Genomic DNA, 27,827 nt, shown 5'->3' with positions numbered 1-27,827 from the left:
GGAAACCTTGCGGTGTTAACACAAGTTTTCTATTGCACTTTTAATTTTTAAAGTTTGAAAATTGTTAGCTCTCTGTACATATATTAAATTTTTTAGAACAGTGTGATAGAAAATGGAAACCTTGCAGTATTAACACAAGCTCTCTATCACGTTTTTAAAAATGTTTAGTGTCCACCTAGTGTAGTGGATCTGAGAACGTAAACCTCACGGTGTGTACTTAAGTTCTCTGCTGTGCAATCCAGAAAGAAATATGAAGTATAAATTATATAAAATCGTAACTTTACTTGAAATAATACGTTGTTTAATTTAGATATTTTTTTTTTCAGTGGAGCAGTTAAAATTAGGGTTCCAACGTCTAACTGAAAATGCATTTCCTCCACAACGGAGTTCACCTTCAGCTGCAGGCTTTGACTTAAGAAGTGCATATGATTATATAGTACCGAAATTTGAGAGACAATTAGTTAAGACAGATTTAGCAATTAAATTACCTGATAATTGTTATGGTAGAATAGCACCTAGGTCTGGTTTAGCTCTTCATAATTTTATTGATGTTGGAGCAGGTGTAGTTGACAGAGACTATACAGGAAATGTGTGTGTTCTTCTATTTAACCACTCTAATAAAGACTTTGTTATTAAAAAAGGAGATAGAATAGCACAGCTTATTTGTGAAGTAGTATTATATCCAGACTTATATGAGATTGCAAACGTAGGAGAGACTGTGAGGGGATCAAATGGGTTTGGGTCTAGCGGTTTACAGTAACAATCATTTTAAAATCATGTATACTTTATAAAAATATATTATTCTAACACAATTTTAGTTTTCTAATCAAAATTTTTAAAAGTTTAACAGATTAACTAATTCTATTTTTCTTTTTAATATAGAAAAATGGAGCAAATCGTTGAGCAACCAATGGTGGAATCCGATAACGAATCGCAGATTTCCGAAGCCGTAGACCAGAATACAAAGAAATCTACATCTAAAAGTGGAGGTGAATTCATCAGTTTGGTAATATTAATTCAAAATTTATATGCAATTGGTTTGAGTTCCTTAGAAATGTGGGAGAAGACGATCTACGGGCTTATGAAATGTGAAATATTAAAAAACAATTTCTATGCAATGGCTTTGGTATTCGATCTAAGTCAACTGATGAATGTCTTTCATACTCATGTTCATACCGACTCAATCGACTTAAGTCAGGAAAAGCTTCCTCTACTGGCTGCACAAATAAGACCATACGAGGAAATAATAGCCATTTTAAAACCATTATTAAGTAAGAAACCTCTAAAAGGAAAAAAATATGCGACTGAAGTTGAAGTTGTAAATACTGTAATCCATAGCATAAACTTGATTCTTTCAGGCCCTTCTACAGAGGAAGAAGAAAAGATCTCTAATAAGAGAGGAAACTCGAAAACAGCTAAGAAGGAAAAAAATGTTAAAAAGCTTAAAAAATCTAGATTGAGTTCAATCTCTTCATCCTCTTCTTCTAGTTCCTCATCTTCATCGGACTCACCTAGCGAATCTGATGATGATGATGATGATTTCAGTTCGCTTTTTGAAATTGATAGGAGAAGTAATACAACATACATTAGTCAAGAACTACAGTTCTTGAAGAACAGTAAACGACATAAAATTGTAACCCCTGGCGAACAAGGCTCCCACTTAATCAAAATAGAAATTACATCAACTAAAGATTTAAAAAGTTGCAAGAGTCCTAAGGACTTTTGGCAGAAGGTTTCGAAAAAAGGAGTGTTTCTTTTGAATACCGAAAATGAAGATGATAGTTCTGCTTTAGACACACTAAATAAATTATTATGTGTTTATGGTAAAAAATTAAAATCAATAAGCAACATTAAAAAAACGGTTTACAAACCACAAAATTTAGGAAAAAGGAAATAAAAGTAGATTATAGCTGAGATTTGGTAACTGATTCCAGAAAACTAGACATGTGTATTTGGGTTTAGAAATAATGTAGTATAATTTAGAATAAGAATTTTAGTTCGAGGTTGTATGACTTACCACAATTTTAGTTAGTTCTATTCAAAAACACTCCTTTTAGTTTGTTTTAGAGAAGCAGATTAAGTTCGAGGTTGTAACTTTATGTATTGATTTTCTTTTTTTTTTTTTTTTTTTTTAATACATATTCCTCACTTTCAGATTTATTTGTTCGTGACCTTCAGTAACCTAGCCTGCTTATATCCTCATCACAAAAATGTCTAAAAGACCTTTGTCAAGCACTTCAAGAGATGAGTCAATGGAAATTGATTTTCACCGTGAAAGTAGCAGAAAAAAGCAACGTCTTGAAGCTTGTCACAGTGGTAACGTTTTTGTAGAACTTAAGAGTGCTTTTAGAGGAATTTTGAAAACTTATTACCTCAAAAACGGATGCGATGAGGTAAAAGACATTGCTTTGTTTTTAGAATCACATAAAGTAAAACTTATAGAATTGGTAAATCAACAGTTAAGTGTTAATGGTGCAGTGAAATTTAATCTTGTGTTTGAATGTACGTATATTAAACCACTTAGTGAAGAAACTCAGGCAAGAGCCTTTAAGACTAAGAATAAAAAGATTTTGTATGACTCTTCAATTGATTCAATAGTTAAAAGAATGTACAGAAAGATTTCTCAAGAAGAAAGCGAGTATCTTGACAAAGGAAGTGGTTGGACACTGTATAAAATAGATGGTATTCTCGTAAGATTTAGTAGGTACAGACCTCTCAGAGGTAGTACGTATATTCCACTACCTCAAATCATTGAAAATAAAAAAGCAGTAATAAATCCAAAAAATTTACATGATAATCAGTGTTTTAAGTGGGCCATCATTTCTCGATATGTAAAAGGTTCTCACCGAGAACGTGTAAATAACCGATATCTCAACTTACAGAATAAATTCAATTTTGAAGGAATAAGTTTTCCCACACCACTTAATCAAGTAAAAAAATTTGAAAAGAATAATCCCAATGTAAGTGTTAATGTTTATAGTTTCAACGAAAGTGAGGATGTTTATCCATTGAAGGTATGTGACAAGGAGCTTAAGGAACATTTCGATCTGCTTCTCTACACAAACAATATAGGTATAAGTCATTACTGTTATATAACTAATTTTTCTAGATTAGTTAGGTCTCAGATAACTAGTCATGAAACACAAGCTTCTTTCTGTAAGAGATGTTTTAAACACTTTCAGGGATCTAATTCTAAAACACAGTTAAAGAATCATATAAAAGATTGTATTTCACATAAACCTATTAAAGTTATTATGCCTGTTGACAGTGATGATTCGGACGAACCGTTGTTTTTATCTTTTTCAAATTTTCATTACAAATACCCAGTACCTATTGTAGCTTATTGCGATTTTGAATCTATTCTAAAAAAGCCTTTAGCTGAAGAAAAGTTGTCTCAACATGTAACTGTAAAATCTATTCACGAGCCAATGAGCTTTTGTGTGTATTTTGCTTACGATAAAGACAGTCTACCTGATGAAATATTACATTTTTTTTATTTATTTTTTTTTTTTTTTTTTATAAGGGCATAAAACACGCAGGTTATCAATGCCCGTAGGGTTAACGGACACCTACATTTTAAAATATGGTGTCACGTTATCAGTGCAAGGAATAAATAGCGGATCGCTGTGTCAAATAACATTATCACATTAAGACAATAAGAAAAACAACAACAGTGAACGGAGGACTAAAACTAAATAACAAAAATAACCGAGAGGCTGTAAAGGGGCCCGATAGAAATATTAAATAGCTTACCGAATGAACCATATTTGTATAGAGGACCTAATGCCTCGGCTAAATTTGTAGAATATATAGTAAGCATGGCAAACCTAATTGGTGATTTATTAGATGTAAACAAATCAATGCTACCTCTTACTCAGGAAGAAAAAGAAAGAGTTAAGTCAACCACTCATTGTGAATGCTGCAATTCGGAGTTTACTGAAACTTTCAACCAACCTTGTAAAGATCACTGTCATTTGTCAGGACGTTTTAGATCAGTTTTGTGTTATGCTTGTAACTTAAAGCGACAAAATCAAAAGTTTCTTCCTGTAGTAATTCACGGAAGTTCAAATTACGATAGTCATTTTATAATAAAAAATCTAGGTTGTGATGAAAGAAAAGTTGAAGTAATTCCGAATAGCAAAGAAAAATACATTTCATTTGTTAAGCATACAGAAAGTGGAATTAAATTAAGATTTGTTGATAGCTTTAGATTTATGGGAAGTAGTTTAAGTTCGCTTGTACAAAATTTAAGCTTAGACCAATTTAATCATACAAAGATGTTTTTTAACAACGAAGACTTGTCATTAGTTACTAGAAAGGGTGTTTATCCATATGAGTTTACAGATGCTTGGGAAAAACTTGATTTAACTCAGTTGCCAAGCAAGGAATGTTTCTATAACACTATGACTCTAAATGACATCAGTGAATGAGATTATGAACATGCTAAAAAGGTTTGGAATAGTTTTCAATGTAAAACACTAGGTGAATATAGTGATCTTTACCTTAAAACTGATGTATTACTTTTGTGTGATGTATTTCAAAACTTTAGATTAGTATGTCAATCAAACTACGATTTGGATCCTGCTCATTACTTAACCTTACCTAGTCTTACTTTTGATGCTATGTTAAAATTTACAAACGTAAAACTTGAACTTATTGAAGACTATAATCAATATCTTTTCATTGAGAAAGGTATAAGAGGTGGTATTACACAGTGTGTAAAACGCTATGCAAAATCTAATAATAGTTACATGGGTAACGCCTTTGATCCTGGAAAAGACAGTTCATTTTTAATATATATAGATGCAAACAACTTATATGGATACGCAATGTCAAAACCTATACCAAAAGATTCTTTTAAATGGTTAACCAAAAAACAAATTAAGACATTTGATGTTTTGTCTGTACCTGATAATGAGGATGTTGGTTACATAATTGAGTGTGATGTAAAATATCCTCATCGTTTACATGACAAACACAATGACTTACCGTTCTTGTCAGAAAACAAATGTCCTCCAGGATCAAAGGAAATCAAACTCCTAACTACTTTACAACACAAAAAGAAATACGTTTGTCACTATTTAGTTTTAAAGCAAGCTTTGAATCATGGATTAAAACTAAAGAAAATCCGTAGAGTATTGAAATTTAATCAAAGCACTTGGTTGAAACCTTATATAGATTTCAATACTAAAAAACGAAAAGAAGCAAACAATAGCTTTGAGAAAGAATTTTATAAGCTTCTTAACAATGCTATGTTTGGAAAAACAATTGAAAATATAAGAAAACGTACTAATCTTGAACTGGTAACTGATTCCAGAAAAGTAGAAAAACTTGTTTCTAAACCTGGGTTCAAGAACAGAATTGTCTATGGTGAGAATATTTCAGCCATTGAAATGGTAAAGGATAAATTGTATTTTAATAAACCAATCTATATAGGTTTTACTGTTCTTGAATTATCTAAATTGCATATGTATGATTTTCACTATAATGTAGTTAAACCTTTTTATTCCAATAAGATTGTTAACGTACTTTATTTAGATACAGATTCCTTTTTTTATGAAATATTCACTCCTGATGTGTATGAGGATTTCCTCAACCCAAACTTAAAGTGCTTTCTTGATTTGTCCGACTACCCTAAAGATCATAAATGTTATGACGAGACAAACAAGAAAACTCTAGGAATATTCAAAGATGAATGTGTAAGTATTCCTATTTTAGAATTTATAGGTTTGAAACCTAAATTGTACACATATACAACTATGAATAATGAATATCTTACAACAAGTCAGGGTCATAGATTGAAAAAAGCCAAAGGTATAACAAAATCAGTTGTAGATAAAAAAATTCACTTTAATGATTTCCTGAACTGTTTGAATAATAAAGTCAATTTAAGATGTGATGTAACATTATTTCAATCAAAAAAACATAATATCAAAACATTATCAGTAAACAAATTGGCATTAAATTATGATGATGACAAAAGGAGTGTTTGTGAAGATGGCATCAATACAATTGCTTATGGACATTACCAACTAAAATGATGTTAACAATATACATTCACCTGTTGTTATGTAAATATTGTAAATAAAACTGATTGTATACTAATAATTATGTGTTGTTATTTTTTTCCTATTCTAATTTAAGAGTACCAAGGAAAGTAAAGAGACAAAACATTTTAAATAACATTTTGTTTATTATATTTGATTTTGGAATTACATAATTTTCTTTACAATACCAGACAATGGTAAATATTGAATTAAGGCATCATGAATGATGAAACAATAAGCTGCTGTATTAGCAGGTACTTCAGCAGAAGTTTGAATTTCTAGACGTATATCAAGTGATCCAGTCTTTAGTGTTTCTAATTGTTTAGAACAGTCTATAACAAATAAAGGAGTTTTAGCTAAAAATGTTTTTTTATCGAGACAAGGTTGATCATCACATCCTGAATAATAAGAAGATTGAAATCTTGTATACAAGTCATACATTAGTGATTTATTCCCATTCAAGTTATCATAAGGATAGTATTTGCTGTTGAGGTACAATTTAACATTTTCCAAACTACAAAAATCAAAATGAGATGCATTTTTAGCAGCATTGTCTTTACGATTTGTTTGAAAACCTAGTATGACGTAGCGTGGCTTTTCCATAACTGAACTAGTTTTAACTGTCCATGTTTGAAACTGCGAGGCTGGTAAAGATGGATATTCGTTTAATTGCCATCTTCTAAAAGGAATAGAAATGGGTTGATCTTTATCTACAACTTTTAAAAGAGATAATTTTATATTGTCCTCAACTTGTACGTAAGGTACTTTCCAAATAACTTTTGTCAAATTTATTTTAAAATCATGTAAAGAAGCTCCACTCTGAATGATAGCATTCTTATCACTTGATGCCCTCAAAAGTACCAATTCCTGTTTAACATTTAATAAAATATGATTATAATCTTCTACAAATCCAAGAAGCAATTTAAGTGGTACACAAAAAGAAAAGTTAGTTTTATCACTTAAATTTTCTACTGATGTAATTTTCCAACCAGCATTTTCCATCCAGTTGACATCACTTGGGCGAGATGTAAGTATATTTTTCATTGTAGTCGTAATACCAACATTTTTAACTCTATCAATTTCTGTACCACACAGTTCATATCGTATTTCATCAAACAAAAATGACATAGCATTATTTACCAACTCTGTAGTTATATCATCAGAATTGTCTGCAGCCTTTATAATTTTTCCCTCAATCAGAAGAAAACTTCGACTTGGTAATGTGTATACATCTTGTTGGTGAACTGGTATTCTAATTTCGTCACTATTCTTTAATGAATTCGAAGAGTATGGATTGTGAGAATGCCATTCAATATTAATTACTGAATCATCAAAATTTACATTTTCACCAATATCCAGTATCCCGTTCATGATGATAAAGGTGATTTAAATATTCCTAGTGAGTTAAGAAATATGCGGTTCCTCAATGTTAACAGCTTCACTGTTAGAGGAATACTGAAATTTGGTGTAGTATGAAAGGTTTTAACTAACTTTTTTTTAGAAGATGCAGAGGTTGAGTTAAACACCAAGCCCATAGTTATTTTCCTGCTTTCTCTCTAATGTGAACGCGTAAATTAATGTTTTCACCTCTGAAATTAATTAAATCTCCGTTCTGATCTTCTAGTTTTATATTAAATTCTGATAAATTATTTTGTTTGTAAATTGGAAGATATTGTACTGATTCAGGTCTTTCAACAATTTTAAATCCAGGTCCAACCACTGGATAAAATTCATGTAATACGTGTCCTTCGATTCCGTCTCTATATGAACCTCCTACAATATTACAAGTGATTCGTATGATATCAACTTTGTTAATGATCACTTGACTTGATGATACGTGCCATTTATTTGCATCCAATATCTTGATATCTTTATCTATAAACCCAAGTAACGAACCTAAATTGTGAGGTTTCGAAACGTCTATTTTCTTAGAACACCATATTTCACTTTTAAGTATATTGTTGTTTGCTTTTAACTTGAATGTTGTAGTTGGATCTATTTCTTTCAATTTATTGTTAATATACTTATGAATGTCTTCTATTTCATAAGATCCTGTTGGAAGAGATATTGTATTGGAGCCGATGTAAAGTATGTTATTGATATTTTTTCAATATTGGGAATTGAATTGTAAGTCATTAAATCCAAAAAACCCATTTCCCAGTCATTAGATCTTGATAAATCTAAAGGAGGAAATAACGTACACTTGAGATCAGACGATCGTCCTGTAACACAAATCATTTCTTCACGAACAAAAAGTCTAAACACAAATGACCACAGTTAAAAGTATTTTCCTTCTGCCTCGGAAAGTAATTGTATTTGATTGTGACGTGATGGGGTCCACTGTTAAAATAATCCTCTAACTCGGTCGGTGGTCTTAAATTACCAAAACTGTCAAAGTATTCTACGTTATATCCACGTTTCAAATAACATACCCAATGTGTACCTTTTCCATTTATACTATCTAAATTAACAACTGCAGATTCATTGTCGTTAATTTTAGGCGGTAACAGGTCTCTCATAAATACTCCTCTAAAGTATGATAACTTTAGAAGCTTAGCACATTTTAAAATGTCGAACTGTGATAGCGGTTTATTAGGAAGCTCATCTATTATTTTTGATGAGTATTTTTTTTTTTATCCTGATCCAGAATGCGGTTTAAAATATAACCCCTTTCCCTTTAAGGTTTTTTTTATTTTGCTTTGTTTTGTTCTTGTTCGTCTTTGTTTTCTTATTATTTTTTATATTTTTATTTGTTTTCATCTGTTTCTTCTTCTGTACTGCTTTCTTCTTCTTCTTCCTTATTGATCCACCACTTAATTTAGATTTCGCTTTCATAATATTTGTAACTGCCCACGCTGCGGCTTTTTCACCTACACTTGAATCTGATGCTTTAAATCTATTCCAAGCCTTTTCAGCTAAGATTCTGTCAGCGTATGCTCTGTGATTATTATCTTGATATTTTAAGTACGCTATATCATGTTCCTTACAAACTGCGTCTAAACCGTTAATTCCTGGATCGTTTCTACTTAATCTCTTTTGTAAATCTGTACCAGGACCGCAGTACTGATAACCTCCAGGTAAATGTAATTCAAAAGGTAAAATGTCAATCCCTCGATTTATAATAGTACTTGCAGTTTTTCCAATTGTACTTAACAGTCCAGAGCCACAATAACGACTGAAGCGGTTTTTTCGCGCAGCCATTACTTAAATACATCTAAGAGACGTCTTCACTTACTGGGGACTCTACTTTAACTGAAAAAAGATCAAACCAATTTACGTTTTTATATTTTATAACTTTATTTAACCATTCGGATTTAGTCATCTTTTTCTTACTCCTTTTGTGAATTTGATAATAAATTGCGTAGGTTATGTCGGCAATATTTTCTAGAAAATGTAATTGGTTCACAGCGTCGTACAGAGACTTAGGTTTGGACAGATTTGATATGGTAGCACTCTTTGCATCAAGTTCTTTAGTCGTTTTATTAAGTATTAATGTGTTATCTCTTAAATATTGTACATTAACAGCATGTTTATTGAAGTATTTTAAATTTACAATGTCATACTCCTCAACCGGTTCACTAGCACTGCATATAACTTTATTTTTTGCATCAAACTTTCCATTTTCAATCCTTAAACAGTCTTCGATGGAATCTTTTAAATATTGCACGTTAACTACATCTTGTAAATTTGAAGGTTTTCCAACATTTGATATTTTTAGATTTTTTGCATTAAACAAACTCCCATCTTTGGTCCTTAACAGACTATTGTTTTTGATATAGTTTAAATTTACAACATCGTTCTTGTCGGTTGGTTCTCTGACATTACACAGTTTCTTATTTTGCATATCATAATTGCCTTCGATAGTAAGTTCGAACCCTTCTCCTTTTGGACCTCTAAGAAACTTAGTCGATCGTGAATGGTGACCAAATTTATCAACACTCATGATACATGTATATCATGTGAGGAATAGAAATAAAATGAACAATATTCAACTTGATAACAATATTTTTTTTTCACTACAACGTTTTTTGACAATACAGGTTCTAATTCAAGTAGTTCTTCAATGATTGAGTTGATTTCATTTGAATGACCTGTGTTCCCTGCTTGTTGAGATGCTAATAATAACCTCAATTCATCTACAAGTTCATTTGGATCGTTAAAATAAACATAATTAGGTGCGGTGTTTGTTAAATTAATACCGCTCCCGGTAGCTTCTTTATTTACCAAATCAGAATATGTTGACATGTGATGGTCTTCAAGTGTTGGTACACGATTAATCAGAGGAGCAATTATATTTTTATATTTACTTCCTCTGTTAGATCTGATTTTTCCTGTTGCTGAATAATTCACTCTATAAACGTTAGTTTCTCTCAACATGTCAGCATATGCATTTAAATCCTCTTCAGTATAAATATAATCGTTTGGAATGTTCATAACTATTAATTCATAAAGACCGGGTGTACCTTTATACCTTTTTCCATCTATTAAAATATCATCAACATGAATATCTATTCGTTTGTCTCCTATCATCCAATAATCACCATCGATTCGAATACCATAATTATGGTCTAGAGTTTTACCTCCTTGTATAAGTTTTAGAAAATAATCTCTAGCAATTTTCCCCTTAAACTCACGTTCTACAAATTCCTTTGCAAGTTTTTTTCCTTGGGGTGTTTTTAATAATTCCTGTCCACTTGTTGACTCGTATACCATTTCCTCGTCAAATTGCTTTGGCGGCGGTGGTGTATTCATTTCAATATCGTTATTATCATTTGTTAATTCAGTTTCCATATAAGAATCATGACTTGCTAATCGTTTTGCAGAAGGAAGCTCTTCACTATTACCATCGTCATATTCATAATCACTCTCATAATCAGGTTGAGTTGGAAGATTTAGGTGAGGCTTTCTCTTAACTCCTTGAGGATGTTGAGGTAAGTAACGTTTCGCAGGTGTTTCTTCATGGTCTTCTAAACTTTTCCTCTTAAGTTCTTTCTTAACTTCTTGTTGTTGTTGTTGAAGCTGTTCACCCTCCTCAACTAGTTTTTGTAACGGTTCTGATATTGGTTTTAATTTGTTTTTCCACATATCTTCAGTTTCTATAAGGTCACGTTTAAGTGTTCTATGTTTTCGTTTTATATTTTTTCGGAGTTCTGTAATTTCTTTGATAATATCTTCTTTTGTTTTGTTAATTTTTTCAATTGGTTCACAATGATTGTCCTCTGTTGCTTCACTCTCCATCTTTACTCCTTGATCGTCAAACATCGACTGAAGGAGTAAATGAGATGCAAAACGATTTGTAACCTCCTCCTTTATAGTGTTACAAACGTATCAAATCCTGATCGATAACGTCCTTTATTAACTTGACTTTCTCTATCGATAACAATAAATTTATTGTTTCCTTGATCCCATACCCTAAAGCAAATAGTTTTAAATGTATCGAAACTCATGTCAGGGTTTACATGATCATGGTAGATATGTTGCAAGTTACGATCATCTTGTTTGAAAACAACTATAAAATTAGCATTATCACGCACCAACTGTTTTGGAATGTAACTGTACGTTTGACAAACATAAAACGTATCAACATCATTATGTCTTCCCATGGAGAAGTAATTTTTTATATTAGTTTGTTTACCACAAGCTACATCATCAAAAATCATTACGGAATTCGGTTTCACTTCACTTGGGTGTGGGACTTCATCGTTGTCTGAAAACGAAAAGTATCCAATCTCAGGAAGTTTTTTTAACACACATTTCAAAAACTCATACTTTGATTGATACAATGATTTCGAGAATATATAAATATTCTCAAAAAACAGACTTTGCGGAGAAAATAATAAATTTAACATTAAGTTCGTTTTTCCGCAGTTGGAAGGACCGCAAATTATACATCTTATAGAATTAGGTAATAATTTACCATGATGTTTTTTGTATTCTGAATTCTTCTCCTTTATTATCATATCTAAATTTATAACAGAAAAATTATTTTTTTGTTTTTCAAACTTCATTATAGAAGATCTACTTTATCAATCCAACTGTCATGTGATTGATCAAATCCTAACCAACGCACTAAAACTTTATCACCTTTTTTCCTAACAATCTTTTCTACTAAATACGTGTCTTTGTAATTGGTTTTGCTTAGTTCCTCTTGATAGAATCCTCCTTTAATGACATTTCCTTTATCATCTCTTAATATATATGTAATAGGTTTCGTTAACTGTACTTTATATACAGTATATATTTCATTGCTCCATTGAGGAAAATAACCTTTAGTAAACACTTTAGATTTTTTGCTTACTCTAACTGGATCACCAACTTTGAATCTTTGTTTTAACTGAGGGGTTTTACGGGTTTTAACAATCCTTAATAAAATATCTCTCTCATTTAGATTTGTTACATCAACAGGTTTGACTCCTATAGTTCTGTGAACAGTATTGTTATATACGTTTACAAGCTTTGGTAATAAACCGAGCCAGCGGTAACTACCTTGTTCACTAAACGCTCTCCACATTTTACTTTTCAGTGTGCGGTTAAACCTTTCAACGATTACAGCTTTTTTATCTGAGAATGTATGATAATGATTTATGTTATACTTATTTAACAATGATTTAACTCTAGAATTGAACCATTCAGTTCCTTGGTCAGTCTGAAAATGTTTCATAGGATATTTTAATAATATTGGTTTTAGAGCTTTCTCAATTTCAATTCCCATTTTAGACTTCAACGGTATAGCAATCGCAAATTTACTGAAACAATTAATGATTGTCATTATATATTTAAAACCCTTATTTTGTTTTTGAAATGGAATCATTTCCACCAAATCAGCTTGATACAGATCATTAATACCCTTAAGTTCAACATGACGAGTATGAAAATTCCTACGTGCTTGTTTATGCAATTCTCTTGCTATACCTGCTCTTACGCTTAATGTATTCATCATGAGGTGTATAACAAAAGTGAAAATAATAACGAAATATATTACACATAAATACTATTTATTTTACACTTATTTAACAAGTTTACAAAATGGTGAACCTTTCTTGTGTTCTTCTTGCGGATCATCTTGAGGTGACCAGTGATCCAGTGTAACGCCACAGCTGATACACGTAGTTGCATCACCATCTCCAGTGTAGAATAATCCTGTTTGTACCATTTTCTCCACAGAAGGGTAAGATTTAGGCCAACGCATGAAAGTTTCTCTCATCATTTCTTCTGTTTCCAAAACAGATTTCTTATATTTATCATAATTACTATAATCTTCTTTTATAAACTTGCTCATTTCACAGTCAGGATTGTTGATTTTATGTATAAAATTTACATGTCTTATGGTGAGACTTGAGTTATCTGACTGCCACCCGCATCCACAGCAAACAATATATTCAAAACATTTTGATCGGTAAAATCCTGACGTTATTAAATCCTTTTTACTGAAATTGAACATTCTGCAGCACTCATCGTAGCCGTTTTCTGTCATCATTGTTTACAATAAGACCGACAAGCCAATACTGTCAATTATTTCACAATAGAGTTCATTTATCTATGAACTTTGTACAGATGATGATGCAACCTTCTTGGTTAGACAATAATTGCAATGCCTTCTCTTCGGAGTATTTGTATTATCTGGATAATGTTCCGTACACTTCATACTTAATAAAATATCCACATCATATTTCATTTTATCCGGAAGCTTATCATACACGTTTTCCACGTCCTCAGAGTGGTTTACAATAAACTCTTTTGGAAGACACTTGACTAGTTCCACTTTCATGTTCTTGTATCCTTTATAGTAACACTCTTTAATAGCCAAATTTACTTTTTCAACTCTTTCCTCCACCAATTTTTGGTTTTTCAACCAATTTAACAAAACATGAACATTAACATAAGCACAGTTGTGAAAGGTATGATTGAAATTACATTCTTTCATCAAGGATGGCTGGAAGAAATAAGATCTTAAAGTTGCTAAACACGGACAACCGAGATCTTCTAAATTCACAACATTTACATCAAACTCTGATAGTAAATTAGTAATAAACTTCTGTTTTTCATTTCCTTTCACGTAAACGTTACCATTTAAATTCAAATTTTTAAATATATCCTTCAGTTCATTGTATTCTCTACAACCTGATCCCCAAAACAGTCCATGATATTTTCTTTCTAACCAAATTACTTGTTTTTGAAGTTTATGAGGAAGTTCATCAAAATCACATGGCGGTTGAAACAGATGAAGTTCATATACTTGTGCATCTGTAGATATAAGAGCTAGTTCTTTCACTATAAACTCGTTGGAAACATTTTTAAAACCTTGAAAATCTATAATAAACTCCATTTTTATCCGTTCAATTCAGAGCCAGGTCACAGAATGATATGCAAGAAATACAAAACACGATATAAATATCTATATTTTAAAATTACGTCATAATATGTGGTTCAAAGGTTTCTGATAAGATATAATGCATAGTTTCATGTTCAACCATTGCGATGATATCTATTCATATTTCTCTTTCGATAGTATTTACATCTTGATCTTCCGGATTTTAATTCATACAAATCTCTATTCCTTACTTCAGCATCATGCTCTAATACATGTATCGTCGCGTTCAACCTTATAATTACACCATTTAACTGTTGTATCCTCGTAATATAGTCTTCAATGTCTTTTTTAAAAGATTCATTAATTTCTAAACATTCATCAAATTGTTGACAACAATTATTTTCCGAATTCGAATTGTAATAAGTGTAATTGTCTTCTGATGTTAGGATCTCTTCAGAGGAGTTCATTCCTTCTCCACCATATAAATCATTTAAATCGTATTCACTGTCATCTTCAAACGAAAGTGTTGCTCCAGTGGGTTCATCTTTATGAAATTCACCACTTTTCTCATGTGTAATATTTAAATAATTCAAGCTTAGTAACGGTTGATCAGATGATTGTGGCGAATAGTATAAATTTATTTTTGTTTTGTTTGGTATTGCGTGAGCTATATGTGTGCTCCCATTAATCCAATGTTGAGATGTAAAATTATGTTGACTATAAACAACACAAACAACATGAAGGAAGAGTGCGTATGTTGCACTTAATATCACCATGATGGAGCAAATTATAATAATAAATACCATTGTGAAGTTTTCCATTTATAACAACTAAATATGATTAATAAGCACATTATTATCGACAATGAGTCATAGCCTAACTACGAACACAATCGAATTGCACAACAAAAACAGTAAATTCTGAAAAATCTTTAACGAGATACCGTTCACGCTTGTAATTGCTGTTTGGTATATTCATATTTAAAGTTTTTACGCACACATTTTTATATCCCTCATCTAGAGGATTAGGAGGCACATGATCGTTAACTGTCGTTGCTTTCACTTCAAACTCAATGTCTAGTATATTAGATTTGGGTACTGACAATATCTCAGTTCATTAAAAGTGATATCATCAATGTTCATGAATCGAGTATCCACAAACTCTTTGTTTTTATACAAACGGATCGTTACCCACGCGTTCATAATAATAATGATATTGAATCACAACGCGAGTATTTTCCTCACTAGATGAAACTTGAGAGTTCTGAGTCGGTTCACTGCTATTACGTGAAGTGGTTTTAAATGTTTAAGCCTTGTACCATTTAGAATCTCCGAAAGTCCACTTGGTAGACGATACGAATCCACTCTGAACAGGTCGAATTTCTCCAGTTTTTCTATTATAACATTAAACAATCGTACCCTAGCATCTCACACAAAATTTTCTTCTTGTTGACAAGTGTAAACAATAACATCACTGACGTCAGTAACGTCCGTGAACCTGAGGTCAGTAGACCGCGATACGAAACGTAAACAATAGTGGCGCGTGCTAATCTCCGATAAGACGTATCAAAATGCTTTTTAATTGAGCTCAAGGTTATCTGGCGCGTGCCAAACCGGAAAAAGTCGAAGGTTATCTTTGATAAGCCTTATCTAATTGATTTTTAATTGGGGTCGGGGTTATCTAGCGCGTGTTTATCATAGGAATGCGGAAAAGGTCAGAGGTTATCACTGATAAGGACCCCCCGCAGAGAGATAACATTCTGTCCTAGAACCTACAATTTACTACTACTTCCCTCTACTAACTGCGGAAGTCAAAACATATGATGAAATAATGTCTTATTTTAAACCACTCATTAGTAAAAAAACCTTTAAAGGGGAAAATACTCTATAGAAATTGTGAATACTGTAATACAATACATAAATGTCTAATACAATAGCAGAACCGTCTAAAAATAGAAAAATATTTAGAGAAGAGTAACAAAAGACAACAATCTAAACAAAGCGGGAAACCAGTTAAAAAACTAGATCAGTCTCAATCTCCTCGTCTTCTTCTTCTTCTGGTTCCTCGTCCTCATCGGACTCTTCTTTATCTAGTGTGGACACAGTGTATGAAACTGGTTTTGATGACTTATTTAGAAAACAATCTTTGCTAAAAAGAAGGGACCAATAGTGTTAAACCAACAATTCCAATGTCTACAAAATAAAAAGGTATAGGTTTTCATCTCCTGGTGAACAGAGTACCCATATCATAAAAACTGAAATAACTAAAACGAAAAATCTAAAACATTGTAATTCAAGTAGTCTATACTGGCAAATAGATTCGAAAAAAGGATAGTTCTTGATTGATTCTTCTAAAGATGATGAAAAAGGAGCTCTGAAAAACTTGTCTTCCATGGTTATAGTTTTCGGTAAAAAAGTTAAAAACATAGAAAACACCAAACTAACAATAATAGACCAGAAAAAACAAATGAGTGAAGTGATTAAAACGAAGCAACTTCATAGTAGACACTACAAGTAGTGATTAGCTTTTCTCAAACTGGAGTGTAAAACACGCGCAAAACCCTCCGTATTTGCAACTAACCCTATTCTATAAAAATTGGAGATTTACAACTACGGTAGATACAACTCTATTGTAGATGCAGCTACTTTTCATGTTCAACTTGTGTCCTTTCCCCCACTCCGCAACTCTTTCCAGTCCTGCAGCGAGTGAAGGTGCGGCGCAGCATACAGACAACTCACGTGGCCGTTCCGATCGTGTTCCTGTTTACTTACCTACTCGTGGTTCTCTGTTGCTTATCCTGTTTATAAGGTATCATGACATGCATCTGAAGATGAAGAGAACGTTTGATAAGAAATGGGTTTGCGGATTGCGGGAGCTATTTTGTAAAAATTATTAACAGAAAATACTGTGTTTGTTGGTAAAGTCAAGGATTCCCAAAGTCGTATTAGAAAAGAAGAAAGCGTGGGAAACCTTGTGATCTACTATTCCCAAACTACAGGAAATGAAGTAAATGCTACTCTCAAATGAACAAAATCTCCAAAATATGAAAACAAAAATAAAAAGAAAATCTGATGTGAACTACAGGAAATAAAAAAAATTAAACTACGTGAGTGGGAAAAAATGCTTTTGGCCTTATTGGGTGAGGCTGAAAACCCAGTTTTTACAAAAGTACAAGCCAGATTTTTGCAGCTGGAGCAATGTCAGTCCAACCTCAGTAAAGCGAGCAAGAAATGAACAGCAGTGACGAGTGAAAACTTAGCTGCAGCCCAATCGCAATAACGACCTCAACCTCATGAATCTGAACCTGAGAAATAGAGTTGAGAACTCAAGCTGACAACTCGTATACAAGGCCCGCAAAAACAAAAAACAACTTAGGCATACAAACAGGTGAAATCCAAAGATTTGAATACGCCGCAACTACAGAGACCTTGTTCTCTTGCAACATTAGAATTACAGAAAATTCCAAATTGAAAAAGAAAAAAATGAGTACAAAATTGAACAGGAGGAACAGTTGAGAAATAAACTCACACTGATGACTATTTCATTTAATCTGATGTTTAAATATGGTAACTTAGCGGTTAGTGTAAACCCAACTCCAGTAACCCAATAATAACTAACCTTATCCTACAAAAAAAAAAAAAAAAAAAAAAAAAAAAAAGATTTATAGCTTACATGGCAATTGATGCCACCCCACGTACGTTATGTGCATGCCTGCCAAGCACAGTGTTTTCATTGAGCTGTGGGTTTGTCAAAGGCCCTGCACATTATGAACTAGGCCTATGGTTTTTATTTGTATTTGTATGGTGTATTTTTAATCTAGGTTTTCAAAAAATCGCTTTACTTTTTAACAAATTTTATTTTTGTACAATTTACTTACATTTAAATAAAACCCACATTTCATTCCGCTTCCTAGTTCGCCCGTTGTTTTGTATGTCTTGGTTTTCGAACCACTTCTTCGCCCCTTCATCCGTCTGATACAACCCATCTCATTCCGCGACGTCTTCAAAATTAAAGGATCTCCTGAGGTTGTTAGCACATTGTGCAGCACAGTACAGGTTGCCAATTACTTTTTGGTACTCTGTCTAGAGACAATCTAACGACAGTAGTGCCAAGTATCGGGAATCTCTTCTTTAACTGTCCGAATCACCCTTTCTATCACACCTCTTTCCTTGCATGAACAACGATTAAATCGAACGCTGAATATCGGTTTGAGAGTTTGAACGGGGTGATTACCCAAGGAGAAATACCATAGCCAGAGTCACCAAGTAAACATGCAGCACCACCGATCATTACCGAGAAATAAATAACCCGAACAGGACTCCTCTTCTCCATATTCAAGAATCGGGCCCTGAAATCCTGGCCACTCTGCAGCAAACGCTAGTGGAACCTTTCTATGACTGTCACATGTGTTTGCTTGCACGTTGATGCCGTTTAGTAACCCCTTTCCGGATTATATACTCATCACCGAACATTGATTGGTATTTTTTATTCGATAAGCGTGCAATCTAATGCACCTAACAACAGTTGGTAATTCAACAATTTTCTTTGGGGGGGGGGGGGGGGGGTGGGGGGGGGTGGGGGGGGGGGGGGGGGAGTTGGTTGGGAGGGGGGGGGGGGGGGGGGGGCGTGGGGGGGGGGGGGGGGAGGGGCGGGGGGGGCGGGGGGGGGGGGGGGGGGGGGCGGGGGTGGGGGGGGGGGGGGGGGGGTTGGGGGGGGAGGGGGGGGTGGCGGGAGGGGTGAGTGGAGCGTGGGAGGGGGGGGGGGGAGGGCTGGGGGGGGGGGTGCGGCGTGGGGGTGGGTGTTGGGGGGGGAGGTTGGGGGGGGGGGGGGGGGGTGGATGGGGGTGGTCGGGGGGGGGGCGGGGGGGGGGGGGGGGCTTTGGGCGGGGGGGGGGGGGGTTGTGGGGGGGGGTGCACACCACATTTCAACTTTGCATTATTTATTTTCTTGTAACGTAGAAATGGAAAATGTATCCAGTTGTCTGCGATCCAAAATACAGTTCATCACATAATTAATGTTACTTACAAACTGTTTTTGAACGGTCCCCTCCAATATCTTCTGCTACACCACTTTGAAACCCCCGGATCAGCTGTATAACGAAGAAAAATCTCCAATCGTTGTCTTGGGAGTGATGCTTTCCCCCGAGTTACGTCACTAGGCGGTAGTAAATTGTTCTGCTAAAAAAGTCTATATTCTCACTTTCAAACCGCATCATCTCCTTGCCACTTAGTTCCAATACTCTTCTTCACCTGTACACTCTTCTTTCCCGTACTTGCATAAAACATCGCCATTAAAAGTCACGCAAAGACATTAAAAGTGAAAGTGTGCCTATCTACGACTCCAAAATAAATGGAATACTATCAATATAGTTAGTAAGACTGTAACTTTACTTTAAAATCACACCAAAAAGGAAGTTACAACTTCCTATTCTAAAAAGTTTAAGATACAACTACAGGGGTAGTTCTAGCTTCTTTTTAATCACATTAAGTGAAGCTCTAACTATAAAATTACAGAAGTGGTAGCAATAACTACTTTTTAATCACTCCACTTAAATAAGTAAACCGCCAGATGTGTGTGTAAACAGGGTTAGGTAATTAAAATAATACTAGTTTTAGGAAAACAAAATAAAACCGAAAATCATGCTATTTTCTTCAGATTAGTTTACGTCCAGTTATCATCATAATACAAAGTCTAAGAGACCCGTTCCTTTAGCCGGCGATGAAGCAAGCTATGGAAGTTATGATGAAAATTGCTTACAAGGAATGAGTAAGCAGAGAAGTCTCCAAGTCGCTTAACTCATAGTTGATGAAGACTTTGGAGATAAACTAGTCACAAGTAGTAAACGAGTAGACAATGCTGTTTCAAACCAAGTTTTCAAGAACAGGATAATATATAGAGAAAATATTGCAGCTATTCAGATATCTAGATACAACTACATGGGGTAGTTCTAGCTTCTTTATATCACATTAAGTGAAGCTCTAACTATAAAATACTGAAGTGGTAGCAATAACTACTTTTTAATACACTTCCACTTAAATAAGTAACCGCCAGGAGATGTGTGTGTAAACAGGGTTAGGTAATTAAATAATACTAGTTTAGGAAAACAAATTAAAACCGTAAATCATGCTATTTTTTCAGATTAGTTACGTCCAGGTATCATCATAATACAATGTCTAAGAGACCTCGTTCCAGTTTAGCCGGCGATGAGCAAGCTATGGAAGTTGATGAATTGCCTACAAGAATGAGTAAGCAGAGACGTCTCCAAGTCGTTACTCATGTTGATGAGTTTTGGAGATAAACTAGTCACAAGTAGTAAACGAGTAGACAAGCTGGTTTCCAAACCAAGTTTTAAGAACAGGATAATATATAGTGATAATATTGCAGCTATTCAGTTATCTAAAGATGTAATTTGTTTTAATAAACCTATTTATGTAGGCTTTACAGTCTTAAAGCTGCCTAAACTTCATATGTATGACTTTCACTATAACACTGTAAAACCTTTTTACAGTAATAAACAAATGGACATTTTATATCTTGATACAGACTCATTCTTTTATATATTCACTAACGATTTGCATAAAGACTTTGTGAATCCTGTTCTAAAATCTCATCTAGATGTATCTGACTATCCTACTGATCAGTTTTTTTTATGCATTAAACATTAGGTGAATTCAAATACGAATGTACTGGGATTCCAATTGTTGAGTTTGTAGGTTTAAGACCAAAACTTTATAGCTATCGCACAACAAATGATGATTATATTCAGAAATCCAACAATCTAAGACTTAAAAAAGCTAAAGGCATTTCAAAAGCTGTTGTAGACAAAACGATTGTTTTTCAAAACTGTGTAGATTATTTGTTTGAAAATGCTAGTATACTAACATAACTCCCACTCTCTCTCTCTCTCTTGTTATCTGTTTACCATTCTAATGAGTGTCTGGCTTTGTGTAATCCCACCACTTGCTATCTTGTTAGTTCTACATGGAAGACAGGTTTGTACAGACGTACATAACGAAGGGTTTCAAACTATCAGTGCGATCACCAATCTGGACTGTGGCGGAAGCAATGCTAACCAACCAGTTCGTGAGGGAGAGAAAGCGCAAACAAGACCTGGAAGAAAAAGAAGACACGGAGGTTCCTCAGACTATATCGCCCAACATCACAGACTCAGAATACGATCCTTCGCAAGCACAAGCGAAGGACGGTCAGACATCGAACGAAGAAGAGTACGTTCCTACACCAAAGGAAGAACTGGAACCTCCACGGAAGAAGAAACGAGTACAGACGTCAGTGATGTTTACTCTCCTTCATGTCTTCCAGTGCCTTCCACTTCTTCGCGTGAATCAGTATCCCTTGATCTACAGACGGTTCAACAACACATACAAACTAGGAAAAATGCCACAAGCCATAATGAAGCTACTACATCAATCGGTATCAATAGTGGGACAGATATACAAGATGCCATCCCTCATTGTTCATCAAGACATTTTTGTGAACGCGCACTTACATCGCATCCAAGATCAGTCGTTGTCCACGATATCTTTGAATGCCGCACAGAAGAGGAGGCTCGTCACATGGCTGAAGGAATCCTTAGACAGCGAAGAGGACCAAATGTCAGCTTAGAATCTCGGGGCAGAGGGTTCACACTTCTCGGCTTCCATGCTACCAACACCGGAGAGGGCGCCTTCAGTCACGTCCATCCCGTCCATGACTGCAGATGGGCGCAGTATACCTGTCGTTGCTCATGTTTCCGGCAGCTCGTCAGACGAGGACATACAAAGCGCAAGACCTACAAACTCGAATCTCTACAAGCCAAGGGTCTCAGGCTTCTTGCGGAGTATGTGCTGGAATACCAAAAGTCACAGGTACTCGCTGAGGTTTCGGGCCAACGCTGGGCAATACGTTGTGAAACTGGAAATGTACAAATGGAAGGACGTTCAGAATTTGGATGCTGTGGAGTGGTGGAAGCACGCACAGATGAATTTAAGTGGTTTTTTTTTTCAAAACATATAAGAAAACCTACAAGAAAGTGATTCTTGCAGCGAAATCCTATGATGTCTCTAAATCCATAACTTCGTCAAAAAACGTTTCCAAAACTGTTTGGGGCATCATTAACAATAAAGAAAACCCTCATAAACAAATTAAAATTTAAATTGGGGATAAGCTTGTGGATAATGCAAAGGAGGTGGCAAATGAGTTTATCAGATTTTTCGCCTCTGTTGCTTGTGAGCTGAATCCAAGACCATTACAGCCCCGATTGAACCCTACGCGTAGGCAGAGTCCTGTATCCTCAATGGGTTTAGCGCCTATCGTTGAAGAAGAGCTGGAACGAATTAATTATTCAGCAGCTCCCAGCCAAAATTTCAAATGATTCCAATTTGATATCAATGCGTCTTTTTAAAATATGCTCTAAGCACATTTTGAGACCATTAACCCTTCTAATTACCTTGTCTTTTGACCAAGGAGTTTTTCCCTCACTCCTTAAACTCGCGAAAGTAAATCCAATTTTCAAAAAGGACGACCCCAGTTCCACAAACAATTACCGGCCGTCTCAATTTTGCCAATAATGAGCAAAATTTTTGAAAAGATTGTTTTGTTTTTTAGCATTCAAGAATGCTACAGTATTTGAATATGCACAACCTACTTTCAGAAAACCAATTCGGGTTCAGAAAGGGTAAATCGACAGTAGACGCGGTAGCAAGTCTGGTTGATTTGGTTGTAGAGGGATTCCCTCCTATCAGAATGGCTGGAACCCCAAGAGCGATGGTGTGCATTGAAATCACCAACCATCAAGAAAGGAGACGGGAGTTGGCTGTAGAGATCACGTAGATCATCAAGAGATAAATCAAAAGGGGAAGGTGGAATATATATGGAGCAGATGGTTAATTTAAAAGGAACGTCAACTGAAACTGCCACTGCCTGGAGGTTTGTGACGATGTTCAAGGCTCTAGCATTAACAGAAGAATCTGCTAGAATAGCCACACCTCCACAGGCAATTTGTTGGTGATGATATAGGCGAAAGATGTCATAACCATTTTGTTTGAAATGAGTATGAGGAGACAATTTTGTCTCTTGTAGGCAAATAACTTTAGCTTTTCTTGTCTTTATAAGTAATTTAAAGTCTTCAAAGTGGCTTCTCAAACCATTAATATTCCATTGTAACAGCATTTTATATTATATTATATATTTTATTTTGTGCTAGTTCATCGTAATTTTTTTTCTTTGTTTAGATACAGGACGGAAGTTACCATGAACAGTTTAGAACTCTGTCTGCATCTCCAAAGGGTCCTCAACCATATCGTCATCAAGTGATAATTGGGAGGATCTGGACGAGGATGGATTAGTCTTTTTCACTAGGAATTTGGGTCTATTATCTGATTTTGTTTGTATGTTCTTTTTTAGTTTGTCGGCGAGTTTTTTTTTCTCTTTCAAAAATAAGGCAGGTTTCGTATTTTGTTGCACCTTATCTCTGAAAGTAGGAGTAACTGTTGGGCGAGCTTGAATCTGTGTGTTGGACTTAGTATGGGGCGTGTGGACTGCTTGGGAAGAATTACTGATGGATGCCAATGGATGTTGTCCGGTACCGGTTGCAAGCTGCTTAACCAAAGCAGCAACCTGCTCTGTTAAATTGAGTACCATAACCTCCAAGGCGGTACATGACGGACACTGTGCGGATTGGACTGGGGCTGAAGCAGCTTCGGAGTACGAGACTTCCTTTTTAGGGGTTGGAGCGATTCTTCTCCTATACTCTTTGCGGGCTTCATTAAAGGAAAGTTTGTCTAGAGTAATGATCTTCAAAACTTCCTTTTCCTCTAAGTAAACTCTGCATTCCTTAAGAGGTCACCGGTTACCCTTGCAGTTCACGCATCTGACGTCGTTCTTGCATCCGTCTTCTTGGTGGCCTTCATCGCCGCAACGGGAACATGTCTCAGGTCCCGAGCACGTCTTGGTAGAGTGCCCGAATCTCTGACAACGGAAACACCGCTGAGGATTTTTGAAGTAAGGCCGTACCGTCAAGGATAAGTATCCAGCCTTAATAGTTTTTGGGGGTTGGGGAAATGCAAAGGTCAGAATTAGACCAGGAGTAGGGATCTTTCTCCCATTCTCCGTCCGAAGCATCCTGACCACATCGGTTTCCATTTCACACTGCAGCTCGTCCTTGATTTCCTCCTCACTACACTCCCATCAGGTCACGGCAGAAGACGATCCCCTTGGAGGTGTTCAGTGAAGAGTGCGGTTGAACGACGACTTCCACCTGATCGAAAAAACTCGTCATCTGAAGGAATTTTTTGGCTTGAATGTAGTTCGCAGCCTCCACCAAGATAGTTCCATTCCTTAATTTGCTCACAGCTTTAGGTTGACCGCCTGAGGAAACAAAAGCTTTGTTAATAAGGAAAGGACTAACTTTCGTTAGAGTTTTGCCCTCATCCTTATGACTAACGATTAGATATAATGGAGTTGGAACGTTCATATTTTCAGCTCTTACTTTTTCTTCCACTTTCCTTTGTTTGATATATGATTCATTTTCAGAATCTGACAACTGTCGCTTTTTCTCTGGATCATTAGGATCTCTTCCTCCGAATTCTTGCCCTAAGAGTGGGGTGGTTTGAATATCCATAGATGAGGTCTCCAGCGCATCGTGTTTAGTAGTGCGGGCCGATTCACCGGGAGCGGGCATGCCCTCGGGTGTCCCACAGACCGTAGCTTGGGGGACAACCCTACCTCAGTTTCCCGAGGCCAGGTTTCCATCGATTACCAAGTCGGGAATACGCGCACAACTTGGACTTGCACGTGGCAACAGGGGCTCCGACACCCCTGCCTACTGAACACTTCCTGACCAAGGACCGAAGTGGTTGGCTTCTGAACCAGCACATGACTTACGCCTCGGCAGAGACAAGCTCACATCAGCTCTCACCGACACCACATAGGGCATCTAGCACCGGTTTAAGCACTCCCAGCGAGCCATGTACTGGAACGGTCGAAAAGAGTGGGTACTAATAATACCCTGGGGGGGGATTGGGTAGGAATTAGGGAAATGGGTAGGTGGGGGTGGGCAGTTTAACGTCATACCCAGGACATTCTGAGGCTAACAGACGTTCAGGAAGTAATCTCAGTAATAAGATCTTTGAGACCTAACCACTCAGTAGGAGCTGATGGTATCTCTTCTAGTCTTCTTAAGGACATTGCTGAGCAGTTGTCTTTGCCATTGGCAAACATAGCAAACGCTTCCTTCGAAAGTGGTGTTTTTCCAAGTGTTCTAAAACGAGCTGTAGTTAAACCATTACTAAAAAGGGGAAGCCCAAGTGACATGGAAAACTACAGGCCTATATCCATATTGTCAACATTTTCCAAGGTCTTAGAAAAGTTGTATCTCATTCGTTTACTGTCTTATTTATTCCAGAACAACGTCCTTTTTTAAACACAATTTGGTTTTAGACAGGGCTTCTCAACACTTGATGCCGTGTTTGACTTCATCAATCATGTTTCTGTAGCTCTGGACGAACGTCAGTATTCGTTTGGTGTTTTCTTAGATCTCTGCAAGGCGTTCGATGTTGTTAATCATGGGTTCTTGTTGTGTAAACTTTATAAGCTTGGAATAAGGGGAAGTGCATTCGACTGGGTCTCTTCATATTTGATAGGCCGCAGCCAAGAGGTTGAAATTCCCTTCATTGACGATTCTGGTTGCTTGAGTCACGGATTATCCTCGAGCAATAGAAACAGTTAAATTAAATCAGGCATACCCTGGAGCTCCGTTCTTGGCCCGGTCTTGTTTCTATTGTTTATTAATGACATTTCTTCTAGTGTAAGTGGAGGAAATTTGTGTCTATTTGCAGACGATACTTCTATCAATATGTCTCACAAAATCAGAGAAAACCTTGAGTATGACATGTTTGTACAGGGTAGTTGTCTGCTCCAATGGCTTGATAATAACAGACTTACCGTTAACACTGCGAAGACGAAATTTCTTGATTTTAAAATTGGAGTTTCTATGAGTCGTGGCAGCGGAAGTTCGTCCATCATTATAGGTGACTCTGAAATCAATTCGTCTGAACATATAAAGTTCTTGGGCTTGATCTTGGACTATTATCTTAACTTTCATGTTCATATAGATAGGGTATGTAGCAAACTGAGCAGCGGAATTTTCTTATTGCGTAGATTGTCCAGTTTTGCCAATAGAGACATACTTTTGGCTGGCTATTATGGATGTATTTACCCCCACTTGGCGTATGGACTTCCAATTTGGGGCTCTGAAAATGCCAGGACAGTATATATCGATTGCAGAAGAAATGTCTGAGAATTGTATTGAGGCTAGCAACCAACCAGTCATGCAGGGGGTATTTCCGTTCTAATCAAATACTTACATTTCCGAGCATATACATCCTTGAAACTTTAACATTCCTAAAGAAAAACATCCATATTTTTACCTCCGATTCCTCTGGACCTTACAATTTAAGAAAATCATTCCGTTTGCCAATCCCAAAGCACCGAATTTCATTTTTTTTAAATCAGTTGTACTATGCATCAATTAAATTATTTAACCATCTCCCCTTGGAATTGAGATCTGAAGCAGTAGTATGTAAGTTTAGAATAAAACTAAAGCGTTTCTTACTTGATAAGGAATTCTACTCTGTTAGTGATTAATTTATGTTCAAAACCATTTAAGTTTAAACGTTAGGAATTAATGTTTATTTTGGCTGTTTATTGTACTTATACTGACAATTGTCATGCAATGTTTGTTTGTATTGTTCGATATTGTTAATTGACAAATAAACACTTTTGATTTGATTTATTTAATTTACACACACTCATATAAAAGGTTTGTTCAATAAATTTAGAACAAAAAATACTTAGGCTCCTTTTTTATATAATACTTGTCCTTTGTTGGGACATCCGTTCCTAAAAATTACATAATAGTGTTTTAAGCCAGTTTTTAGTTTGTTATAGGAACAACAAGAGGAAAAAGATTGGTGACATGTCCGAAAGAGAGAAACGTAGGCAGCGCAAGTATTAAAGAAAATTGGACAACAAGCGACGCCAGAAAAAAACTTGCCATTGAAAAACTCCCACCTACTTCTCCCGATGATATTTTACTCCGCCTTCAGGAAATAAAGCTTGAGGAAGAAAAGTAATTTTGAAGAACAGGTCTAAATGTGTACGGGAAAATAAAAACTCAAATTTGACCTAATGAAAATGAAAGAAGCTAAAAAATGCTGAAACAAGAGTTGAACAATACAGGAAGCGTTAACAAGAGCTAACAACAAAGATAAAAAAATGTTGGAATTGACTCCCGAAAACGAGTTGACTCCACCTTCAAAGGCCAAAAAATGTTTAGGTTCGCCTTACAATAAATTGTCTAGGCAGGAGGCTAGAAAAAATAAAGTTGTTCGCACCCTAATTTTTCACGATACTTTGATCAAATCATTGAGAAAAGGGTATCAATCAATGAGAAAGAGACATCACAAAAGATT

At 35.4% G+C, this 27,827-nt stretch overlaps 1 protein-coding gene across 1 annotated transcript; it reads left to right on the top strand.

Annotated features, from left to right (window-relative positions):
- Positions 1-875: 875 nt before the first annotated feature.
- LOC124357906 lies at positions 876-6,108 on the top strand. Its single transcript, XM_046810018.1, has 3 exons — positions 876-989; positions 2,156-3,479; positions 3,738-6,108. The coding sequence occupies exons 2-3, from the start codon at positions 2,211-2,213 to the stop codon at positions 4,428-4,430; spliced, it is 1,962 nt and encodes a 653-aa protein (XP_046665974.1). The 5' UTR covers positions 876-989; positions 2,156-2,210; the 3' UTR covers positions 4,431-6,108.
- The last annotated feature ends 21,719 nt before the right edge of the window (positions 6,109-27,827 follow it).

Source organism: Homalodisca vitripennis, chromosome 3 (assembly GCF_021130785.1).
Source record: "Homalodisca vitripennis isolate AUS2020 chromosome 3, UT_GWSS_2.1, whole genome shotgun sequence".
NCBI lineage: Eukaryota > Metazoa > Arthropoda > Insecta > Hemiptera > Cicadellidae > Homalodisca > Homalodisca vitripennis.
The sequence above is the reverse complement of the archived record's forward strand: the minus strand, read 5'-3'. Positions and strand labels throughout refer to the sequence as shown.